At 39.3% G+C, this 20,629-nt stretch overlaps 1 protein-coding gene across 1 annotated transcript in view; it reads right to left on the reverse strand.

Moving 5' to 3' along the window:
- ccser1 (coiled-coil serine-rich protein 1) overlaps nt 1–20,629 on the reverse strand; it is a 1,005,229-nt gene that overhangs the window by 771,359 nt on the left and 213,241 nt on the right. Inside the window, exon 2 of the mRNA XM_039752885.1 lies at nt 442–1,709. Coding sequence (XP_039608819.1) covers nt 442–1,666 — 1,225 coding nt within the window. The 5' untranslated portion in view covers nt 1,667–1,709. The remainder of the gene's footprint in view (nt 1–441; nt 1,710–20,629) is intronic.

Below are 20,629 nucleotides of genomic sequence, written 5' to 3' on the forward strand. Positions count from 1 at the left end.
TATATATATATATATATATAATCACAACATACATACAGTATCTATACACAAATTCAAATATTATACAATACTATATTATGTCAGAATGGTAAAATATTATTGTCAGATTTCATAAACTTGCAGTACACAATATTATTATCCACTAGATGGCCCTATGAACCATTAATCAACTTCCACTGAATGGAACTTTAAATCATGTACTTCTTTGTTAAGTTATATTATGAATCAACCAAAAGAAATACTAATGAAAAAAACATGTAATTAAGACACCTTTAAAGCAAGCATTGTGCAAAGATTATATTCACAATACTATACATACAATTTTGTTTGCTACACATGCAAAAGGCAAATAAATGAAAACTGTCATAATCTGCGTTATGACAAGATGAGTGATAACAAATTTCTTTAAACAAAACTAAAAGTACAACATAGTGGTATTACCTGTGTGCGAACTTCTTGGAAAGCACTGCCTTATGTCAGGCTTTACAGTTACAGATGCTTGTGAAACCTCTTTTCTGAATGTCCTCTCAGAGTCTGTATCAACCACAACATGAGCAGCTCTACTACAGTAAGCATTGTTAGTGATCTGTGAAAGATCATCAATCTGCCAAGGGTCTACATTTCTTTCTGTGTTTTTTGATATTTTCTCATCTTCAATGCATTCTTCAGAAACATGGAGTTCAAGGGATTCCTTCTTGAATACAGTTTTAGTGCTTTCTGTATTCAAAGTGCTTGTGAGCGTTTGCTGAATGCTGTCTTTGCACAGCAAAGGGTTTGATTCTGTTGTAGATGTGGCTTGGTTTTCCCAAACATCTGAGGTAGCAATATCATGATGGGACACTACAGGGCTACACTTTAATAATATATCTGCTTCTGAGACAGTGTCTTCAGTTATGGGAATAAATTCAGAAGGTGTATGTGCAGTGGTGTGATCTGATGAAAACAGAGGGGATGGCAGAGAGGTTTCAGGAGTTTCACTGGGACATGAACTAGGAGTCTGCAAGTTAGCATGCTCACTGTTCATTGACACTTTAAAGGACTCTCTTGGGTGGTTCACTGTACATAATGAGTGACTCTGTTTCGAAAGCCTGTAGTGTGATGAAAATGACTTGGGTAGCAGCAGCTTTTTGCTGGAGTGTTTTGATGCCCTCTTACTATAATCATCCAAAAAACCAGAATCATCTCCTTCATTCGTTCCTGAACTGATGCAGTTGATAAATACATTCCTATTGATAGACTGTTCCTTTCCCCTTTCAAAATCTTCAGTTTGAGACCTGGTGATTTTTTTACCTCTGTGACCTCCAAAGCCAAATGAATGCCTTGGTTTGTACTTAACACCATCTTCTGAATCTCCTTTCTCCAACCCAGAAGCTGAGGACTGACTACCATTAGATAAACAGAGATCCACAGGTTCAGCAGTGTCAAGCTTGTGTTCAATGCTCTTTTTGCTGTGGAAGCCAATAGATGGAGTTCTGAATATGCTTCTGCGTTTACCAGTGCTGCTAGAACTAGAGTTAGTGCTGGAAGGGGAAGAGGAAGTATGAACACCATTTGCATTGCCAGAGGAGGGAGAAGATGGCAAGGATTCCTGCCTCTTGCCTGTATTTCTTCTGAATATTGGCAATCTGGAGACTAGAGTTGAGCGTCTTGTTCCGGAGTCTCCCATCAGAGCATTAAGTAGGACTTTCACAAAGCAGCAGAGAGAAAATCTGGGGAAAAACAAGAAAATAGCTGACTATATGTTAACTGACATTAATGTTACCTTTTTTTTAATTGTTTAATTTATATATTACCAAACCAGCTACATCATAATGTGGCACAACAAGGAATGGACCACCGGTTTAATTCTAAACTCCAGGGGTCTGATTTGTAGAGGAAATTATTACAGATTTATTCAGTATGTGTTCCCTTGTCAAGATATAATTAACAAAACCAGCTTAGTCTACATTAGGCAAATATATTTAAAAATTAGGACTACAACTCTCATTTATTCAGATATTGACACTTGGTGCTAAACTAATTCCATTTACTTATTTTTCTGAGACATGCATACAAAAATAAAACAATTGTTGTGGCATTATTGAACAAATCTGACTTCTAATTATAAATCCATAAATAACCTAAATTGAAGTATTGCAACTTATTTTTAAAAGTATTATTGTTTAAAGGAAAAAAATGTTTTAAACACCAGTGGTGCAGATTAGTTGTATGCAGTCCTATTATCTTGCCTGGCTTTTCTGAGCGAACATGTGTAAATAATTTCGGTTTGTGAAAGTTCTTATCTAATAATGGTGTAGACTATTGTTACAAAAAATCTGTGATACCTTATGATTCTATTTTGAGGTATGCAGCTAAACCAACTCAAAGCCTTAAGGGTGTGCCTACAGCAGTGGCACTGATGTAATTCAAAGCATGACCCCTTTAAACCAGTGGGGTTGTCATTTTCTAAAACCAGTTCCTTAGTTTTGCCAATGTCATAAGTAAGATTGATACAATGGTGCTACAGTTCTAGTTCATTCACCTCTTGAATCTAAAGTCACCTGTCATTGTTGTGAACAGATTTACACAGAATTCACACCAACACAGTCATTGTCTATAGAGGGTTCAAGCCATGAATAAATTGACAACAAGCTACCTTTTAAAATACATTCCTTCTAGGTCAAATTTAGTCAGTGAAGGCTAAACCAGTAGTAACTCAGACAAAACAGGAACATATTTTTTAATAATTAAAATATTAATTAATTGTTCACTGTGAGCTGTTGTCAGAAAATAACTAAGTGACAACATTAACACTGTCTGTTTGCTCAGGAACGCTAGAATACAATTGAGGATTACACTCAGTAGTAGTAGGGCATTGTACCATGTTAGCCATTATGTTTGCAATGAGAAGTCAAGCAGGTTGTAAACAATTTGCTGATTACGATATGCCTAAAGAAGGGGGCCTTAGCTGCCTCAAAAGCTTGCATATTGTAATCGATTCAGTTGGCCAATAAAAGGTGTCATCTTGCTTGATTTCTCATTGGATTAAAGTCAGCAAAGTCTTTAGTTCTTCACCTGTTGTAAGGTAACCAATACAGGATCAGAACTGCCCATACCTAAAGACTTAAAAATGCATTCATAATTGCAAGTCTGTTAATTATAAATTTGGCAAGAACAGGCCATTCAGCCCAATACCACTCATCAATCCTATTCACCCAATTTCTCCAAAATAACATACTGAGTTTTGAAGGTCTCTAAGGTACTACTATCTACCACATTACTCTGTAACATAAAATTGTCCACAAATATGGTAACTGTCTGTTTAATATTATAATACTGTTAAGTAATTTATAACTTATACATTTTTTTACTGTTTCTAAGGAAGACTGTAAGCAAGAACTTCACAACACCAATCTACTCTAACATGCATTAGAGAAATATTTTCTTAAAAGATGAGACTTCTCTGGCAAACAATAATAGTGATAACTCTGCACTTTGTCTTTCAAAATGCCAGTCTATTGGAGTTAGAGGTGGGCAATATATTAAACTTTCAATTTCGATATTTAATAAAAACCAATATGCAAGAGTCAATATTGTGATATAAAACACTTTTATTTTGCACAACTTCATATGAATGTTAAACAAAACCCACAGTGCTTTTTTAAAGCATGTATACGCTGAGTTTCTTCGTGTTACCAGGCAGTAATGACAGAAAAAAAAGTATCAGAAGAGAACAATAAGTAACATTTATAAACAATTACTAGAAAAAACAATTGCGCAAATAGAACTTTAGAAGAGTGTACACATCACAATAAAATGTTAGAACATAGAAATATGACTAAATAAATTTGATTTCAGTTTTGGATTAAGCTCCTGCAATTTCCTTCTTTTATATCTCGTCCTTTCTGCAATCTCCCATACATAGATCATCAGTGAACTGATCTGAGATTCATTATACTGCAAGTCTTTTGTCAGTACACAAACTGATTTTTTCACAGCAATGAACTATAGGTTGTCCATCAGGTTTCACTCAGACATATCAGGTCTGTCTAGAGGCATCAGGCAGCCTAACAATACGTTTTGGGAATATAATCCCTCAAAGAAACCCAAGCCAGAAGAACTCACACATGCTGGGAAAGGAAGAGAGTACAAAAAGTAACTGAACTGGGATACAGTTCAGTGCCTGCATGCTATCAAAAATGTGTATACTCCCCCCTTACAAAAAAATAAATAAAAAAATAACTCAAGCATATTATAAACCTAAAAAATCTTTATTAAAATGAAAACTTGCAAAGAAGGAAAGACTGTTAAAGATATAAAAGGCAAAATATTATCCAGAGACCAAATTTAGGTGATTTAAATGGTGGTAAGTAGGAAAGAGAAGGATACTGGCTAGGCTGTTGGCTATCACAATGTGCGACTTCCTGGCACAATATTGCTGAATCTGCTCTCATCTAATTTTTGCTGTAAGTTGGATACTAGTTCACAATATCATTGATTAGTTCTGTCTGAATGTTTAAAACATACTGAAGGTATCATTAATAAAATTCCAATGCATGACGAATATCACATTGTGTCAGGAAGGTTTATCCACCAGAAACATTTTAATTATCCCAAACAATGATCTGACTGGTGTCTATGCGTCTAGCGCTACAAAACAGCTACAAAGATAAATAAAGAGAAGAAGAAAGTATGGCATTCTACTCAGTTCTTTAGAGTACTAGTTCATTTGGCAGAGGCTAAAGACATGAATATTGAACTAGGAGATATCTTCTTTTCCCAACATCACATCTGGTATTAGCTGTACACTCTTCAGTTGAGCTGTTGTTACAACATTAGTAGGTAAATACAGACATAAATGGGCAAGACATTAGCAGCAGCATACAACAAAATGATAGGGCAAGCAAGTGTAAGAGTTGGGGGGGATGAACAACAAATTATGCATGAGAAGGGCTCTATAATATAAAAGCAAAACAAAAAGGGCCATGAACATGGAAATGCAGAGACAGAAAGTTGAAACAACTAAAAGAAAAAAATTGTTTGAATGTTGTTGAAGAAAATGTGTTATTTTTCTGCAGTTTTGTATAACCAGATGATCAATGAGGTAAACATATTGAGATAAGCAACAAGGAACCTATTTTCTTGGAAAAATGTCAAACTATAAAAATCCCTTACCTGTGAAACTGGTAAGAACTGACTAAGAGTTTGAGTTCAAAATTGACACTGGAGCAAAAATGTTATCATTTGAAAATCAGAAGAATCAACCTTAGGTAAAATATATGACAAACAAACTAAAAGGTGAGGAAGTGTTTAGCTAACCCACAACTGGAGTAAACTGAGAAAAACTACAGATTCAAAGTGTTTGTCAAAAATACTGTTAGCAGTCTTTTAAAATGTGGAGTTGTACTAGCAACGTGCTTATCGAAGGAAATGTATGAGCTCAAAAACAGTCCCTCCATAGAACTAGAACTAAAGGTAAAACCTACCTTAAAAGTAAATTTTATAATGTTGAAAAGCTAAAATTTGAAATAACTCACTGCTTTTATTTAAGATCAAAATGTCTCCTAACATTCAGAAGCAGTACATTTCCAATCAATCATGAAACTTTATAAGCTTAAGAAATAAAGGCCTCAATTACACCCTAAATATAAAAAAGTATTCCCATCTCACATGTGTTAAAGCCAATATATGAATCTTAGAGGAGGCTCACCTAACAGGTAAGGACCAGTTTTGACAGACTGAAACTTGATGGGCCAAATTGTTCATTCTAGCTGTAATAAGAACACCAGAGGTGAGGGAATTTTAATCCATAAAACAATTTCACTTGCAGTATGAGACATAATATCTGATCCTGAAGGATGCTGTGTCTGGGAGATGGAGGACATATTCCAATCTAAAGTAACTGGTAAATATACTGTATGTGGTGATATGGACGATAAAGAATTTAAGCAAAATATTTTTACATTAATTCCTGTAATTCCATTAATTCAAAGTATATTGGCTAAAGATTTTAATTGCATTTTAGTTCCAGTCTTGGATAGGTCCTCAACAATAGCAACTTTAATATCTAAAACTGCAAAGACAATTACACAATTGATTATGGATCACAATCTATCAAAGCCATGAAGATTTTTAGATCCAAATCCCAGAGACTATTCATTCTTCTTGTTAGTACATCATGGTTAGAATATCTGTTTAGTGATAATATCCCCCCCTATCAAGTCTTGTAAGTACAATGCTACTGTCATCTCTTAACATATTTCTCTTGTTCTGGATGTTATATCATTATGCCCTACATACTCAACTCATAACTGCCATCCTAATCCTTGGCCATCAGCAGATGAGATTTTTATAGCATTGATCTCCAAACAAATCAATACTTTTTTTTAGAGGCTAAATGCATCCCCATTGGTTGCTACAGGAACATTCTGGTAAACTCTGAAGGTAGTTTTAAAAGGAAAAAATATTTTATCTCCCTCTCATAAAAATAAAATTGGAGTTTTTGAAGATTTCAAAACAGACTATAGAGATCTCCAAAACAGATTATGAATATACCAGATCTCTTGATTTAATCTATTTACAACAAAAGAAAATGAGCAACTTATTTCTAAATTGCAGCATTATTATGAACACAAAGAGAAGGCTAATAAGATTTTAGCCCTATGTTTCCAAAAGCAGGAAGTTTATAATGCAATAATAGCCATTACCAATGTAACTGGATATAAACTCAGGGTGCATAAAGAAACTGAATTACATTCTAGATATCTCAAAATGCACAAGAACTTATTTCAAAATATATTGATGTGCATTTAGTTATGTTGAACTCTATTTGAGACATCTCAAAATCAACAGTGTGTCATTTCAAGATACCTTCAAACCTATTTGAGATATATTACAATATATTTACAATACTTTTTAAGATGCCTTAAATGCATTTAAAGATCATTTAAAAAATGCATTTTGGAACATACATAAATGCTAATGCAGCTTGACATACATATCAGACATGATATACCCTATTAAGGGTATTAACACTGAAAATTCAAGGTACAGTTCCTAGTTCATAAATGTTGTTAATTGAATCAGAAACACACAAATCCAAAGTAATCAGTAATTTAACACACGTTACTACAGTGAATTTAACTAACTTTCTGATTTATTTTTCCACCATAAATAGAGTTATTTCTACCCAAAAGGCTTCTATATTCTCTTATTTAGGAGATCCAGGTTATTAGAAGCTGGACTACATTGTAAATAAGATAAACACTTCAAAGAACTACTTGTTCTGAGCCATTATCAAATGATTTTAAATATTCTTCCATGCATTCTTTCCCTAACTTTACATGAATTAGTGTTGCTGGCCTAATTAGGCTCCATGCAAACTGAATACTTCTCATAAGAGCCCATTCATGCATCTTTTCTAATCCTTAACTTGCTGCTTCATAATCTATTTTTTTGATTTTATGGTTAGTCACCGACTTCCATCTGGTGTAATCCTTTACGCAGTATTTAAAAAATGCAATTATTTAATTATTACTTAAGAAACAATATTGGGATTTTAAAATTGCCAATTTTTTAGAAATTGACATCCTATTTCTTTATTTTTTTGTGTGTATGTAGTTTGGGTTTCTATAACAAAACATTACACGGAGAGGACTGTGTTCCATGAAAGTGGTGAAGGGAGAGAAGAAATGGCTCTGGGCCAAAGAGAGATTAAAGGTAGAGATATATAGGATGCCTTGCAAAGTAAAGAGTTCAGTGAAAGGCATTTTTTCTTTGGAGAGAAAGAACAAAACAGAATATAATGAGTGATTTGGTAGGGGCGTAGTTAGGGAAATCCCACATGTTCTGAGCACTGATTGGTGTTAAAGATTGAAAAAGAAACTGGAACCAGGGAGATTAAACTGTGTTTGTAAAGACTGGAACTTCATAACCCCCAAGCTATTAAACAGATCCCCTGCACTCTAATTCCAGGACGCTACCAGGGAGGAAATATATAGAGTGAACCAGATCTAATTATGCAATTTTCATTACGCTATCACTTATTAAGTTTATTACATAGAAAATCACCCAAAAAATCCCAGACCATCGAGAAGTGTGCAAACTGACGACATGAAGAATCGTCTTTGCAGCGAACTGGAATCGTCCCCACATAAATCAAAGTCATCCAGACAATCTGGATCTACATAATTAGATCTGAACCACCCTGTATAGTAGATGGCCGGCCATCTATTGCGAGAGCAGGATTATGAAGTACAGGAGTGCGGGAGTGTTGTTTTCCAGAGGGTGCAAGTAATTTTTTCACACAAAGCCACATGTTGATGGCATATGGCAAAATAGGTCCCAAGCAAAGTTTGGTGGCTTTAGACTTCAAGGAAGTAAACAGAGCACCCTGAAGAGAAAGTGGAAAAGCAAGGGAGGATTCTATAGGGAGCCACAAAAGGGGGTGGTGAGGAGGACACAGTCATGACAAAATAGGGCAGAGGGTAAAAACCCTGTACTCAATCAGTCTCTAACCAGGCTCGAATGTTTAATGGTTTTGGTCTCTTGCCATTCCAGAGGAACCTTGAGATCAGTGACCTAACTTCAGACTAATATTTAGTAGGAGGTGGAAGTGGCAGCGTGGAATTAATGAGGTTTTTTGTGATAATGGCCAACTAAGAATGAAAAGAGAGGTATTTAGGGAGGCTTTTGTATCAGTGAAGATGCAGCAATAGTTATTAGATATGTCTGAGACTGAGGCAGTAATATCAACTCCCAAATATCTTATACTACTTGATACAAGGATGATGGATGGTAGGGAGAATTGACAGCACATAATATTGAGGGGTAAGGGAGAATAATTAATTAACAATTAATTTTGGAAACAGAAAGTGCTAGCACAAAAGGAATGTCAGTCAGGGCATTACCTATATAAGGATATTAAATGAGTGGAATTTGAAATTGCAATAGGAGTTAGAAGCTGGAAATTACGGCTAGCAATTGAGAGCGGTTAAAGAGCTAAGCTGAAGAGTAAATGAGACAAAGGAAAGCTTTGCCTAGCACCGCTATGCAAGATATTTGTATTAAGAGAACTGCAGAGAGGGAGGAGTAAAGAGTTTTCAACAGAATTATAAAACTTATAAACAGAAACTTAAACAACAGAATTATAAAGACTGAAGCCATTCTGTTTATGATTTGCCATAAGAATTGCCAATTCATATAATCAAAAGCCTTTTTAGCATTCAGGGAAAGGAGCGCTGCAGGGCTAGGAAGGGAGGAAGCGAAATTAATGACATGCATAATGACATCTGAGGCTAATCGTGAACGTATGAAACCAGACTAGTCTGGGTGGTTTAATTTACTAATGACTTTCTGTGATCGGCAGGTCAGAACTTTAGCTAGCAGTTTTGTATCCGTATTAATGAAAGAGGGGTCTGTAACTCTGATGCAGAGTAGGGTCTTTACCACGCTTCAAAAGTAGAGTAATAGCAGCAATATTAATACTAGGGTTTAAATGGCCAGAGGCAACGGCTACACTGATCATCTCCAAAAGGGAAAGAGCCAAGAGTTTCCAGAATGTAGAAATGACCTGAGGCATCCTTCCCAGGGGCCTTACCTGTGTTCATTGAGTGCAAAATCTTAAGTTCAGGCAAAGAGATGGGAGCATCTAGAAAAGAAGCCTCTTCCTTAGTGTGACATGGGGTGGAAGGGTTTTAAGGAATGATTTGATATCTGAGGGAATGGTATCAGAGTTTAGCATAGTAATCTACAAATTTATTATCTGGGAATCATTAGAAATAAAGCCAGTTTTACTATGGATAGAAGTTATGGAGCTGATAGAGGATTTTTTCTTAAACCTAGCAGCAAAAAGTCTGCTCGGGCAGGCCCTGGAGACATATTAGCAAGCCCTCTTATGGTAGATAAAGAATTTGGCTCTTTGGATTAAAAGGCTTTTAAGTTTGGATATCATGTTAGCAATCAGTAATTCATTTTTGCTTTATTAACCACAAGGAGCCATGCACTTTCTAAGGATGAAAGCTTAGACTCGATATCTTATTTTTTGGAGTTTCATATGTGCCAAATGTGAGGAAAAGGAGATAGTAAAGTCCAGAATGAAGCCTTCAATTGCCACTTGGATGACACTTGCATTAACTACAGAGCCAATATTGAATGATAAGATAGTTTGATAGCTAGTTGTTCGCAAAATGATTTTTTTTTCAGAAGAGGCGTATTGAATTTTCATGTCGGAGGGTGAGATGTTAAAAACAGAATGAAGTAAATGAATAAACCTGTGGTCAGATATAGCAGATGAGACAAACAAACCAGGTTGCGTGATATGAAAATATAATTAATGCAAGACTGTGAATTATGATGGGATGAGAAAAAAGAATTCTCTGACTGAAGGATTAAGTAACCAAACAGAGTCTATTAAATTAAGATTGGCAGTGAAATTACATAAAGAATATGTAAAGTAAGGTGTGCGCTTGCCGAACAGTGGTGGAGATCCGTCTAGCAATGAGTTTAAGGTGGCTGACCAGAAGTTCACGGTCAGAGACCTTGAGAAGAAGGTCAGTGAGAAAGGAGGAGCGATATGGCATAAAGCCATAGACAGAAACGAAGAGTAATTTATGACTTCCTAGCTCGGACTTCAAGTAACAAAATATACCCGCGTCATCACTACCCAATTTCAAAACCTTAATTTGTAAGGTGCACCACATTTTTTAGAGCAAGTGAAGGAGGATGCTGCAAGCTGCCAACAGGGACAATTCCTGAATTAAAGCCATGTCCATGTGGTGACGGTGGAGGAGATTGAGGAGGCAAGAGCATCGCTAAACTGAGTTCAGGGCCCTGACATCCCACAAAATAATGTTAAGCTTTCCCATAATTAAACTAAGAAAGGAGACTGGCAGAAAATATAATGGAATGACAAAAATGGAAGAAATAGTATGCCGTTAGTAGTGTCATAAACATAAAAACCAAGAGACTACCCAGCTCGGGCTTTCTCCCAAACCCACCCTGACCTGTCCACAAACGACCCCAGTGCTATGGACCCCACAATAAGTAAACTTATAAAAGCAGAAGCAAGCAGTGATGTCCCAAACCACCCCCAATACCCACACATCACATTCCATCCCCACCCGATCAACAAACCGCCCCTGGACACTGGCATCCTAGGAGTGTAATAAAAAGGAACTACCAGAAAATGAAAGCAGAAAGACAGGCCAAAAAAACATAACCCCTGTAGGAACTTCGACCACATAATTAATGAAAAGGAATTAATTATATCTTGAAGTGATACATGTGGTGCAGAGAAAAAAAAAACACAAAAAACAAAATAACAGAGGGAGAGGATTAAATGTGACACTGGAGGGCTGTTCCACGAAGCGAGCTAACCTCAAAATCCAGGCTTAATTCGATAATCCCGGTTTAATTTCTCGAAATTCGGTTCCACGAACGAGGCTAACCTGAAGCTCCGCTTAATTACTATGCCAATATATGCTCTTGGACAAGCCTGCTCCGTGGCAGGTTAGTTGTGAAGCTTAGCTTAGCTTGATGAATATGATTGGACAAGCCATGTGATGTCACAGCATGACATTCTGCGGGGCTGGGATTATTCTGCTGCTATTCTCTCCCTCTTTCGCACACATCGACCCTCCAATATAGAATTATTACAGATTACATGCAGGTGATTCTAATTACTTAGAAAGTATAAAATGACAAGGAGTCCATTGAAGGCTTTTACATGAATAACCATGGCGTGCCCATTTATTCATAATCCAGTTGATGAGGGAGCGAGGCTCATTCGTAGAGCTTTAAGGCAACAGGTTCCACAATTACTTCGGCCCAGGATAGATCCGTTGCATTTTGCGGATGATTATTTATACGAGCGCTATAGATTTAGTAGACACAGTATTGCATATTTGTGTCAGTTATTGGAACCTTACATTTCTAAAACACACGTCGCTCTAAAGCCCTTACGGTTGCACAGTCTTTGTGTATCGCTTTGCGTTATTTTGCCAGTGGTTCATTTCTGTACAGTGTGGGGGATGCTGAACATTTAAGCAAAGCTACAGTGTGTCGTGAAATCAGGAAGGTTTGCGTTGCATTAAAGTCCTTTTTAAATATATTCATTACCTTTCCTGGCCACCGAGGAATTCTTGCCATTAAGGAAACTTTCTTTGGAATTAATGGTGCTTAATCTTTAAACATCTACTTATTTACAGCACATAAATTATTACCTGATAAGTAACTGAATTTAATTTGTCAGGCTTTCCTAACGTCATTGGAGCCATTGACTGTACACACGTGAGGATAAAGGCTGCAGCAGGTCCAAGAGCCTGATTACATAAACCGCAAATCATATCACAGTATTAATGTACAGGTAAGTACAGATAATATCTCACATTTATATACAAGAGGTGAAAGTGTAGTCGTCCAACATTAGCAATGTATGTCATTACCATTTCCTAAAATGTTTCAGATGGTATGCACTGCTGAACATCTAATTTCAAACATTGTGGCAAAATGGCCAGGATCAGTACATGATGCCAGAATTTTTCATGAGTCTTCACTGGCTCAAAGCCTCAGACAAGGCAAGTCAACTAAAATTCACAAATATACTATAGTTTATTATACTACAGTCTAATGTGTCTACTTTCCATTATAGGAATTTTCCTGGTGTGCTGCTTGGTGACAGAGGATACCCATGTCTACCGTTTCTTCTCACACCATATACAGATCCTGCAACACAAGCAGAAAGACATTTCAACCATGCCCATAAGACAAGGGCATGCATTGAAATGACATTTGGACAGTTAAAATCCAGGTTTAACTGCCTGCGGCATCTCAGAGTTACACCAGACAGAGCGTGTGACATTGTAGTAGCCTGTGCAGTTTTGCATAATGTGGCAATACTGCAGCAGGAGCGTATGCCAATAATGACGCATTCTTCACTTGCTGCCAGGACCTTTTCGTTCCACTCATGTTGATCCTGAAACCAAGCATTATTAATAATTATATTAATAATTACAATTATATATCACTTTTTATCTAAGATGAACCCATATAATTAACATGCTGTCCTGTTTATCAATGTGTTAAAATAACCTTAAAGTACCTTACAACTGGTAACAAAATGCATATGTAAAAGGAAATTTTAATGACTATACATTTTGAAGGCTTGAAACTGTTCTCATTTAGTTGTTAAATAGTTTGACATCCTTAACACAATAGTTACTAAAATCATGTTCTTACGCATTTAACTTCTCAGCTATTTTCTGCCATGCAGCCTCACTAGCTTTGATAATACAGCTCGTGTTCCCCTTTCTAGTTATTATAGCTTTGTAGTCCTCATAGGCTTGTAATAATAATTCTTGCTCCGCCTGCGAAACAAATGCAGCTCTTTCCTTAGTTTCCATTCTTACTTATCCAGCATCGATTAACAAGGCTGCCTTTTATATCGCATGGACGCGCACGAGCCTCGCTTATCAAGCTTGGCTTGAATTAGCGGAGATTAAATACACCTAAATTTTGTTCGTGGAACTCAATGAGCCTGAAGTGAACTGTTAGGCTAACTCAAGCGAGGCTATTAAAAATAATCCTCGATTTTATAAGATCGCTTCGTGGAACAGCCCCCTAGTGACTTACAATGATGCTGAAGATGCCATCAGGCAGGAACACCACCACCGCAGCAAAACTATCAAACAGGTAAGTCCACCAATTCCATGTCAGTGTATGCGAACATACCATAATATTGACATAATATAAAAAATGTAAAGGACAGTCCAAATAAAAAATTAAAAACAAAAACAAATGGTAAGGCAGACAGAAAACAGCCAAAACTTGACCAACAATGTACAGATTATAACGGTGCAACGGAGTGAATGCCGAGATCTCCACAGCATGAAAGTGCCGGTTGAAACGAAGTTGTCAGTCACTGCAAGTGCTTCAGAGGGTGAGTCGAAAAGATTTGTTTCCAGCTTTGCTGGATAGAGCAAGTATGGCTGACGATTGGCGGCACATGCTTTCTGGGAAACTGGGGCCATGACCTGTGCAGTAACTGAACTAAAATCTGGGAAGAAGCGGATCCGTGAGCCTTCAAAATAGAAGTTCTGAACATAGCGTGTCTCCGACAGAAGTTTTTGGCAGTCTGAAAACCTTAGATATTGTATTATAAGAGGCCACATGTTGGCAGCATCAGCTTGGCCAGTGTACACACAATGAGCCTTCATGATCTCTGGGGCAAAGTTTGAGAGGTTTGGGAAGAAGTACATCGGATTGTCCTTCTAAGCCCCTTATTTTGAGCCCAGTGTGCTTCATCGATCAGTTTGTCTTTTAAGTCAGCAACTTCTTTACAGAGAGCCTTCAACTCCATATTGTGATGGGATATGGTGGAATGTAGAGATTAGCCATTCTTGCTCAGTTTCCTGCTCCTCTTTAATAGCTTTCAGGTTGCCCCGTATTTCAGCAATGTTGCTCTGCATTGTAGTATTCAGTGTGGTGGTGTGTTTGCGGAGGACATTTTTCATCGAGGCCCAGTAAGCATCCATATTGATATGGAAATCAATTGGAGGATATTTCAGCTTCTTTAGCAAGTTAGTAGGCAAAGAATAGAATATCCGGCCTGAAAAATACATCTGTTCCCGGTGACAGTAAGAAATATGGTACAGTCTGTTTAGTAGCAAATTTATGCATAATGACATTCAGCTTTACATTACATAAACAATAACCATGCTGTTGATTTTGCCATACTCCATGTAGTAGTGTGTTCCATTCTGAACTCTGTTTTAATGCACAAAAAGATACTTGTAAGTCTGTATATATACATTTAAGGAATATTATTGTGAAAGCATTCCTACCTGAATTTCGCTCCTATTAAAACACCTCATTATATCTTTACTTTTTCTTTCTTAGATTAATAGAAAGCCTTATATAGTGATCTTAATAAATTACCCTTACAGATAAGTTGCAGTAGCATGCTTCTAAACATTAGAACTTACTCTTGATCAGTATTAGGTAACTGAAGTAACTAGATATATTTAAATCAGGACTCGAAGACTTTATTATAAGAAGCTTTTAATAAGATTTTTTAATTTCTTCTTAATATTATTTACACTTTAATTTTTAATGATATAAAGTGCTGTAGACAGTTACTTTGTAAATGAGCCCTGAATAAATAAGTGAATCTTTGAACAATGATTCATGTCCTCTGCATGACACTCTAGTCAAACTACGGAGCCTCTTTAGCACACTTCTGATTTTATCATTGTGCTCTAGGAAGTGGAGGTGAAGTACAAGTGTCATTAGATGTTACAACAGCTTTGTACCATGTTATTTTTTTTTGATTATAGACATTTAGTGTATATGTCTCTTCCTATTTCATCTTAATTGAACTCACTGTAGTTTTTTTGTGTTGTCTGCGGTAACACTAAAATTTGTACTTTGTATAAGTATGGCTTAATGTGCTTAATTTACTAAATAAATGTTTAGACAATGTACAAAGATAAACTAGAGTCAGCAACAATCCATTTATGTAAAATATGTGTACCTATATCAGGTTCTTTTATTTCATTCATATAAATAATTGGAAGCTTAATAATATAAAATGCTATAACTGAATTTGCATATTGACAGACAATTAGTTTAATTTATCTATCAAAAGAACAACTATTGTGAAAGGATCCCTTGCTGAATACTAATAGTGCATTTTAAATGTAAAAATGTTAATTTCTCTCATACTACTACACATAGCCAATTAGAGATATTTTTTAATTACAGAAAAAACTTAAAACAAAATGTTTGCCCATTACATGTGCAAAATTCTATACGAATTGATTAGATAAATCCTAGATTAACTAAACAAAGATCATTATTTTTTGCAGTATATGATATTGTTGCAACAGTTAAGCTTTGTGTTCTTACTGTAATGTCACATACAAATAAAACAATATGCATAAATCTGTTATTTTTCATTGAAATTGTGAAGAAATACATTTTAAAATAATGCACATCTAAGGTAGCAGGCCCGCGCCAGAAATATTTGGGCCCCAGACAACTGGGTATGTGTGTGGCCCCTCTGCCTTCCCCCAGGTCCCCACATGCCAAAACCTTCAAATACGTATACAAAATGATCGAAATGTAGTTTATCCGACAGCGACAATGCTGCATTTATGAATAGCTTACTTGATGAGTTAAGCCTTCTCGCACATCAAAGTTTGACTGTGAGAAGGAAAGCCAGTGCTAACGGAAGCTAGTAGCGGAATTGAAACAATACATTAATGAGATAGGCCTATGTATTATCTAACATGTAACGGTACAATTATACCAATGCAATGAATAGGAGTAACATCTGAACATTTTAATACAGTAATCGCTCCTCGATCGCAGGGGTTGTGTTCTAGAACCCCTCGCGATAGATGAAAATCCACAAATTAGAAACCATATGTTTGTATGGTTATTTTTATATATTTGAAGCCCTTATAAACTGTCCCACACTGTTAACATTATTAGAGCCCTCTAGACATGAAATAACACCCTTTAGTCAAAAGTTTAAACTGTGCTCCATGACAAGACAGAGATGACAATTCTTTCGCACAATTAAAAGAATGCAAACATATCTTCCTCTTCAAAGAATGCGTGTCAGGAGCAGAGAATGTCAGAGAGAGAGAGCGCAAGAGAAAAGCAAACAATCAAAAAATCAATACGTGCTTTTGGGCTTTTAAGTATGCCGAAGCACCGCGATAAAGCAGCATTTTTAGAGGAGCGTCCATATCCTCTAGGCAAACAGCCTCTGTGCAAACAGCCCCTCTGCACACACCCCCTCCATCAGGCGCAGAGAATGTCAGAGAGAGTGAGAGGCAGCGACACAGAAAGACAAACAATCAAGCACCGCGCGGGAAGCATATCGTATATCATTGAGGAGTTTTAGTTAATACGTAATACATGCTCTGATTGGGTAGCTTCTAAGCCATCCGCCAATTGCATCCCTTGTATGAAATCAACTGGGCAAACAAACTGAGGAAGCATGTACCATAAATTAAAAGACCCATTGTCCGCAGAAATCCGCGAACCAGCGAAAAATGCGTGATATATATTTAGATATGCTTACATTTAAAATCGAAGTGCGATATAGCGAGGGATCACTGTATATACTAACTGTTAGGGTTATCTACATGGTGTACAATCAGTATGGTAACTTGCTGTATCAAACTTCAAAGTTTTCAAAAAATCCGGGTGATCCAGAATCTTTAGTGCTACGCACAAAACCAACGCACACTCGTCACTGATTTAAAAGCAACAATAAACACCCAAGCGAATGAATTATCAAACTACGGAGACTGACTTCTGCTACACCATACACGTTAACATTCACAACAATTTTGCTGTTGTCTGAGACAGAACAGCACCTGTGTGTGTGAAACGGAAGTATTCAATTACAGCGGCAAAGTCAATCCACTATCCACGTACCCTGTACAAAAAACATACTACTCAACGTCAAGCTCAAGGACGTCGGCTCTCCTTTGTCTTTGAGAAGCGTGCTGCTGCCGGACCCCTTTGACAAGCGTGCTTCAAATGACACAAGCACAATATCTACTTGTGTGGAGCGTGCGGCTATTAAAACACTCACTTGTATTGTTGTAAGCTAAATTATTTAACTTTTCTATTACATGTAACTTGAATAACTGTCCGAATATATATCTACGCGCACAACATCAGCATAAAAATAATGAAGCGTGAAGGGGCCCCCTTCCGTTAGGGCCCCGGACCCGAGTCCCATTTGTCCCCCCCTGGCGGCAGGCCTGAAGGTAGTCAATGAAAGCTTCCCTCTAAGATAGGTACAGCATGCTGGTTCCAAATATTTTATTTTCACAAAATTGTGTATATTTCCTTTTTCAGTGGGCAATTCTGTACATTTTAAAAGGGCAGATTTTTAGGAGTACAGTTCCTTTACTGTCATCACTAATTGCACAATTATGTTTATCTTGAAGCCAGAAACTAATTCAAGTCACTGTTTTTAAAAACTATCTTTGGATTTATTATAAATAACTATTTGCCAACAAAATGGAAGAATTAATTTAACCAAGGGGTTCCATTGCTTATAGCATCAGAAACAATTATATATTCTCAATAAACTTGGCTGGACTAATTATCTCTTATCCCTGCCCTGTAAAGCAAGATTTTCAACATTTTATAACACCTAATAGAGTAATCAGTATCACAAACTATTTTGCCTTCATTTTGCTTAAACAGATACAAACTCTTAACAAATATTGTTTAATTCTTTTAAGCATGACAAAACTGACTATTTTTAATTGCTCTTTATCCGTAAATCAAAGAATTGCTTACTTTGCAGAAACTAAACCAAATCCCACCTTCTTCCTTCTAAAATACCATGGGTCAGGACAAACTGAATAGCATGTTACAAAAATCTGGCCAATATATACATAATCTGTTCATCAGTTATCAAAAGCCTTCATAGTCTAATGGAAATCACATGTGATGAAACTGGAGCCTGTGCAACAAAAGAGACTTCTTCACCTGAATGTACAGTAATTGGCAACACTTCTAGTATACAGTAGTCACAAAAAACCTGAAAACTTGAAAATGTGACTATTTTAAAAATATATATTTTCAGGTGTCATTAGGTCATTAAATAACAATTTCTACCATCAAGAGAGTGGCATGTTACTTTAGGGGCATATATTGTGGCCCCGGCGGCTGGAGCCGGCGGGGCGTAGGAGGGCGTGAGGAGGGCTTGTGCCTCCTCCAGACCCGAGGGTCCGTCCTGGTTCTGTTGGGGGCCACGGGTTGAGGGCATGGAAGCCCTTCCTGTAGGGGCCCGTGGTCACCGCCAGGCGGCGCCCGATGCGGTTTATCCCGTCGCGGTTGCGGTTGGGGCTGGAGCCCGGCGGGACACCTTGGAGGACGGAGGAGGGCGAGTGCCTCCTCCAGGCAGTGGGGCGTCCGTCCTGGTTAGGCACGGGCCTCAGGTACAGGGCTTTGAAGCCCAGCCCTGTAGGGACCCGTGGCCACCGCCAGGCGTCGCCCCGGTGCCTGATTATCCCGGGAACCCGACACTTTCGCCACACCAGGAAGTGCGGGGAAGACATTGTGTGGCGCCGGAGAGCTGCCAGGAAGGCAGCCGACACTTCCGCCACGCTGGGGCGTGGCCAGGATGGCGGAAGCACCTGGGGCTCATCCGGGGCATTATTTAGGCCGCCTCCCTCCAGTCATTGGTGGAAGTCGGGAGGAAGAAGGACTGAGCTGGAGGCGTGGACAGGAGGCGGCCAGGAAGCAAGGCACAGGACTGTGGGCCCTGGACTTGGGGAATCGGTGCAGAAGGCACTGGGGTTGTGTGAGTGCACGTGACTGTTTGGAGTGTTAAATAAAGTGTGTTGGGAGCAAAATATGATGTCCGTCTGTCTGTGCCGGGGCCAGCGTTCACAGTGGCGTAGTCGGCAGGATACTCCGCCTGGTTCAAAGCGGGGACCTGAGTTAAATCAAAATATTTCTGTGAACGGCCCGGCGCAGCAGCGGACCCCCACTGGCAGCGGAGCGCCGTACAAACCAGCGGGGCGTTCGACCAAAACCGCCACGGTCAGCGGGATTGCTTTCCCAGTGCGGAGGAGAAGTCGTCATCGCCGGGCGCAGCGGGCTCAGTCGCGCTGTCAGGGCGGACAGCCAGGCGGCGTTGCTTCACTGAAGGCCACACCGGCGGGGCCTCGGCATGGCCGGGACCGGAGGTGAGTGCCCTGCCCTGCAATTATCGGCCCGCCGGTCGGACTTACCTTTGTTTCAGCAGGGAGGGGCGAGCGGATCGCGTCGTGGCGAGCACGCCGGCCCGCGGGCTGTCGGCAGCGGCGGGAGGCAGCGAAGAGGGCTGCGGATTGAGCGCTGCGGCTCAAGGATCGCCGCGGTTACAACGGCGAGGAGGCACGTCTCCGCACTCGAGCAGCGGAGGCAAGATGGCGCGGGCGGAGGTCCCGCCCGCTGACAGGCACGGATTGGCGGTGTGTCTTGCGTGCCCGCCGATGATTGGATAGAGGCGGGCCCAATGAATGCCAGTCTCGTGTTGGAGAAGGACCCGATTGGGCCAGAGGAGTGGCCCAGAGGAGGCAGGCGGCAGCGTGGAGCCGATCAACAGGTAAGCTCACCGGCGTCTGTCTCTCTCTCTCACCAGCGGCTCGGCGTGTGTCGGAGGAGTCCCTTCGCCCGCCAAGCCGTCTTTAGAGGAGCTGCTCGTGTTCGCCGCTCAGTGCGAGCAGCTGATGGAGATGGCGGTCGCGTCGAGAAGACACCGAGTGAGGCGGAGGATCGGGCGCGCTGGAACGGAGGCAGGCAGAACACGGCGGGAGTGGTAAGTGTTGCCGTTCCCGTAGAGCAAGCGGGGAGGTTTGCCGAACATGGCTGTGACCGTTCACGGGACGATCAGCTCAAGTAAGCAACCTCCCGACAGCAGGCGCCAGCGGTGCAGACAGCTAGCGAGGCGAGGAGCTCGAATATGCAGGGCGGGTAGGATCGGGGCTGCTGAGTGCCCTGGGTCCTAGCGCCCTGCGCTCAAGCCTGCAACTGTCTCCTGTCGCTCTGCCTGGGCGCAGGCGGGGCTGGATTTGAGCTTTGCTGTGCTCAGACCCAGACCGTCAGTGCGTCCAAGAAAGAAGGAGGAACG

Source organism: Polypterus senegalus, chromosome 4 (genome assembly GCF_016835505.1).
Source record: "Polypterus senegalus isolate Bchr_013 chromosome 4, ASM1683550v1, whole genome shotgun sequence".
Classification (NCBI taxonomy): Eukaryota; Metazoa; Chordata; class Cladistia; order Polypteriformes; family Polypteridae; genus Polypterus; species Polypterus senegalus.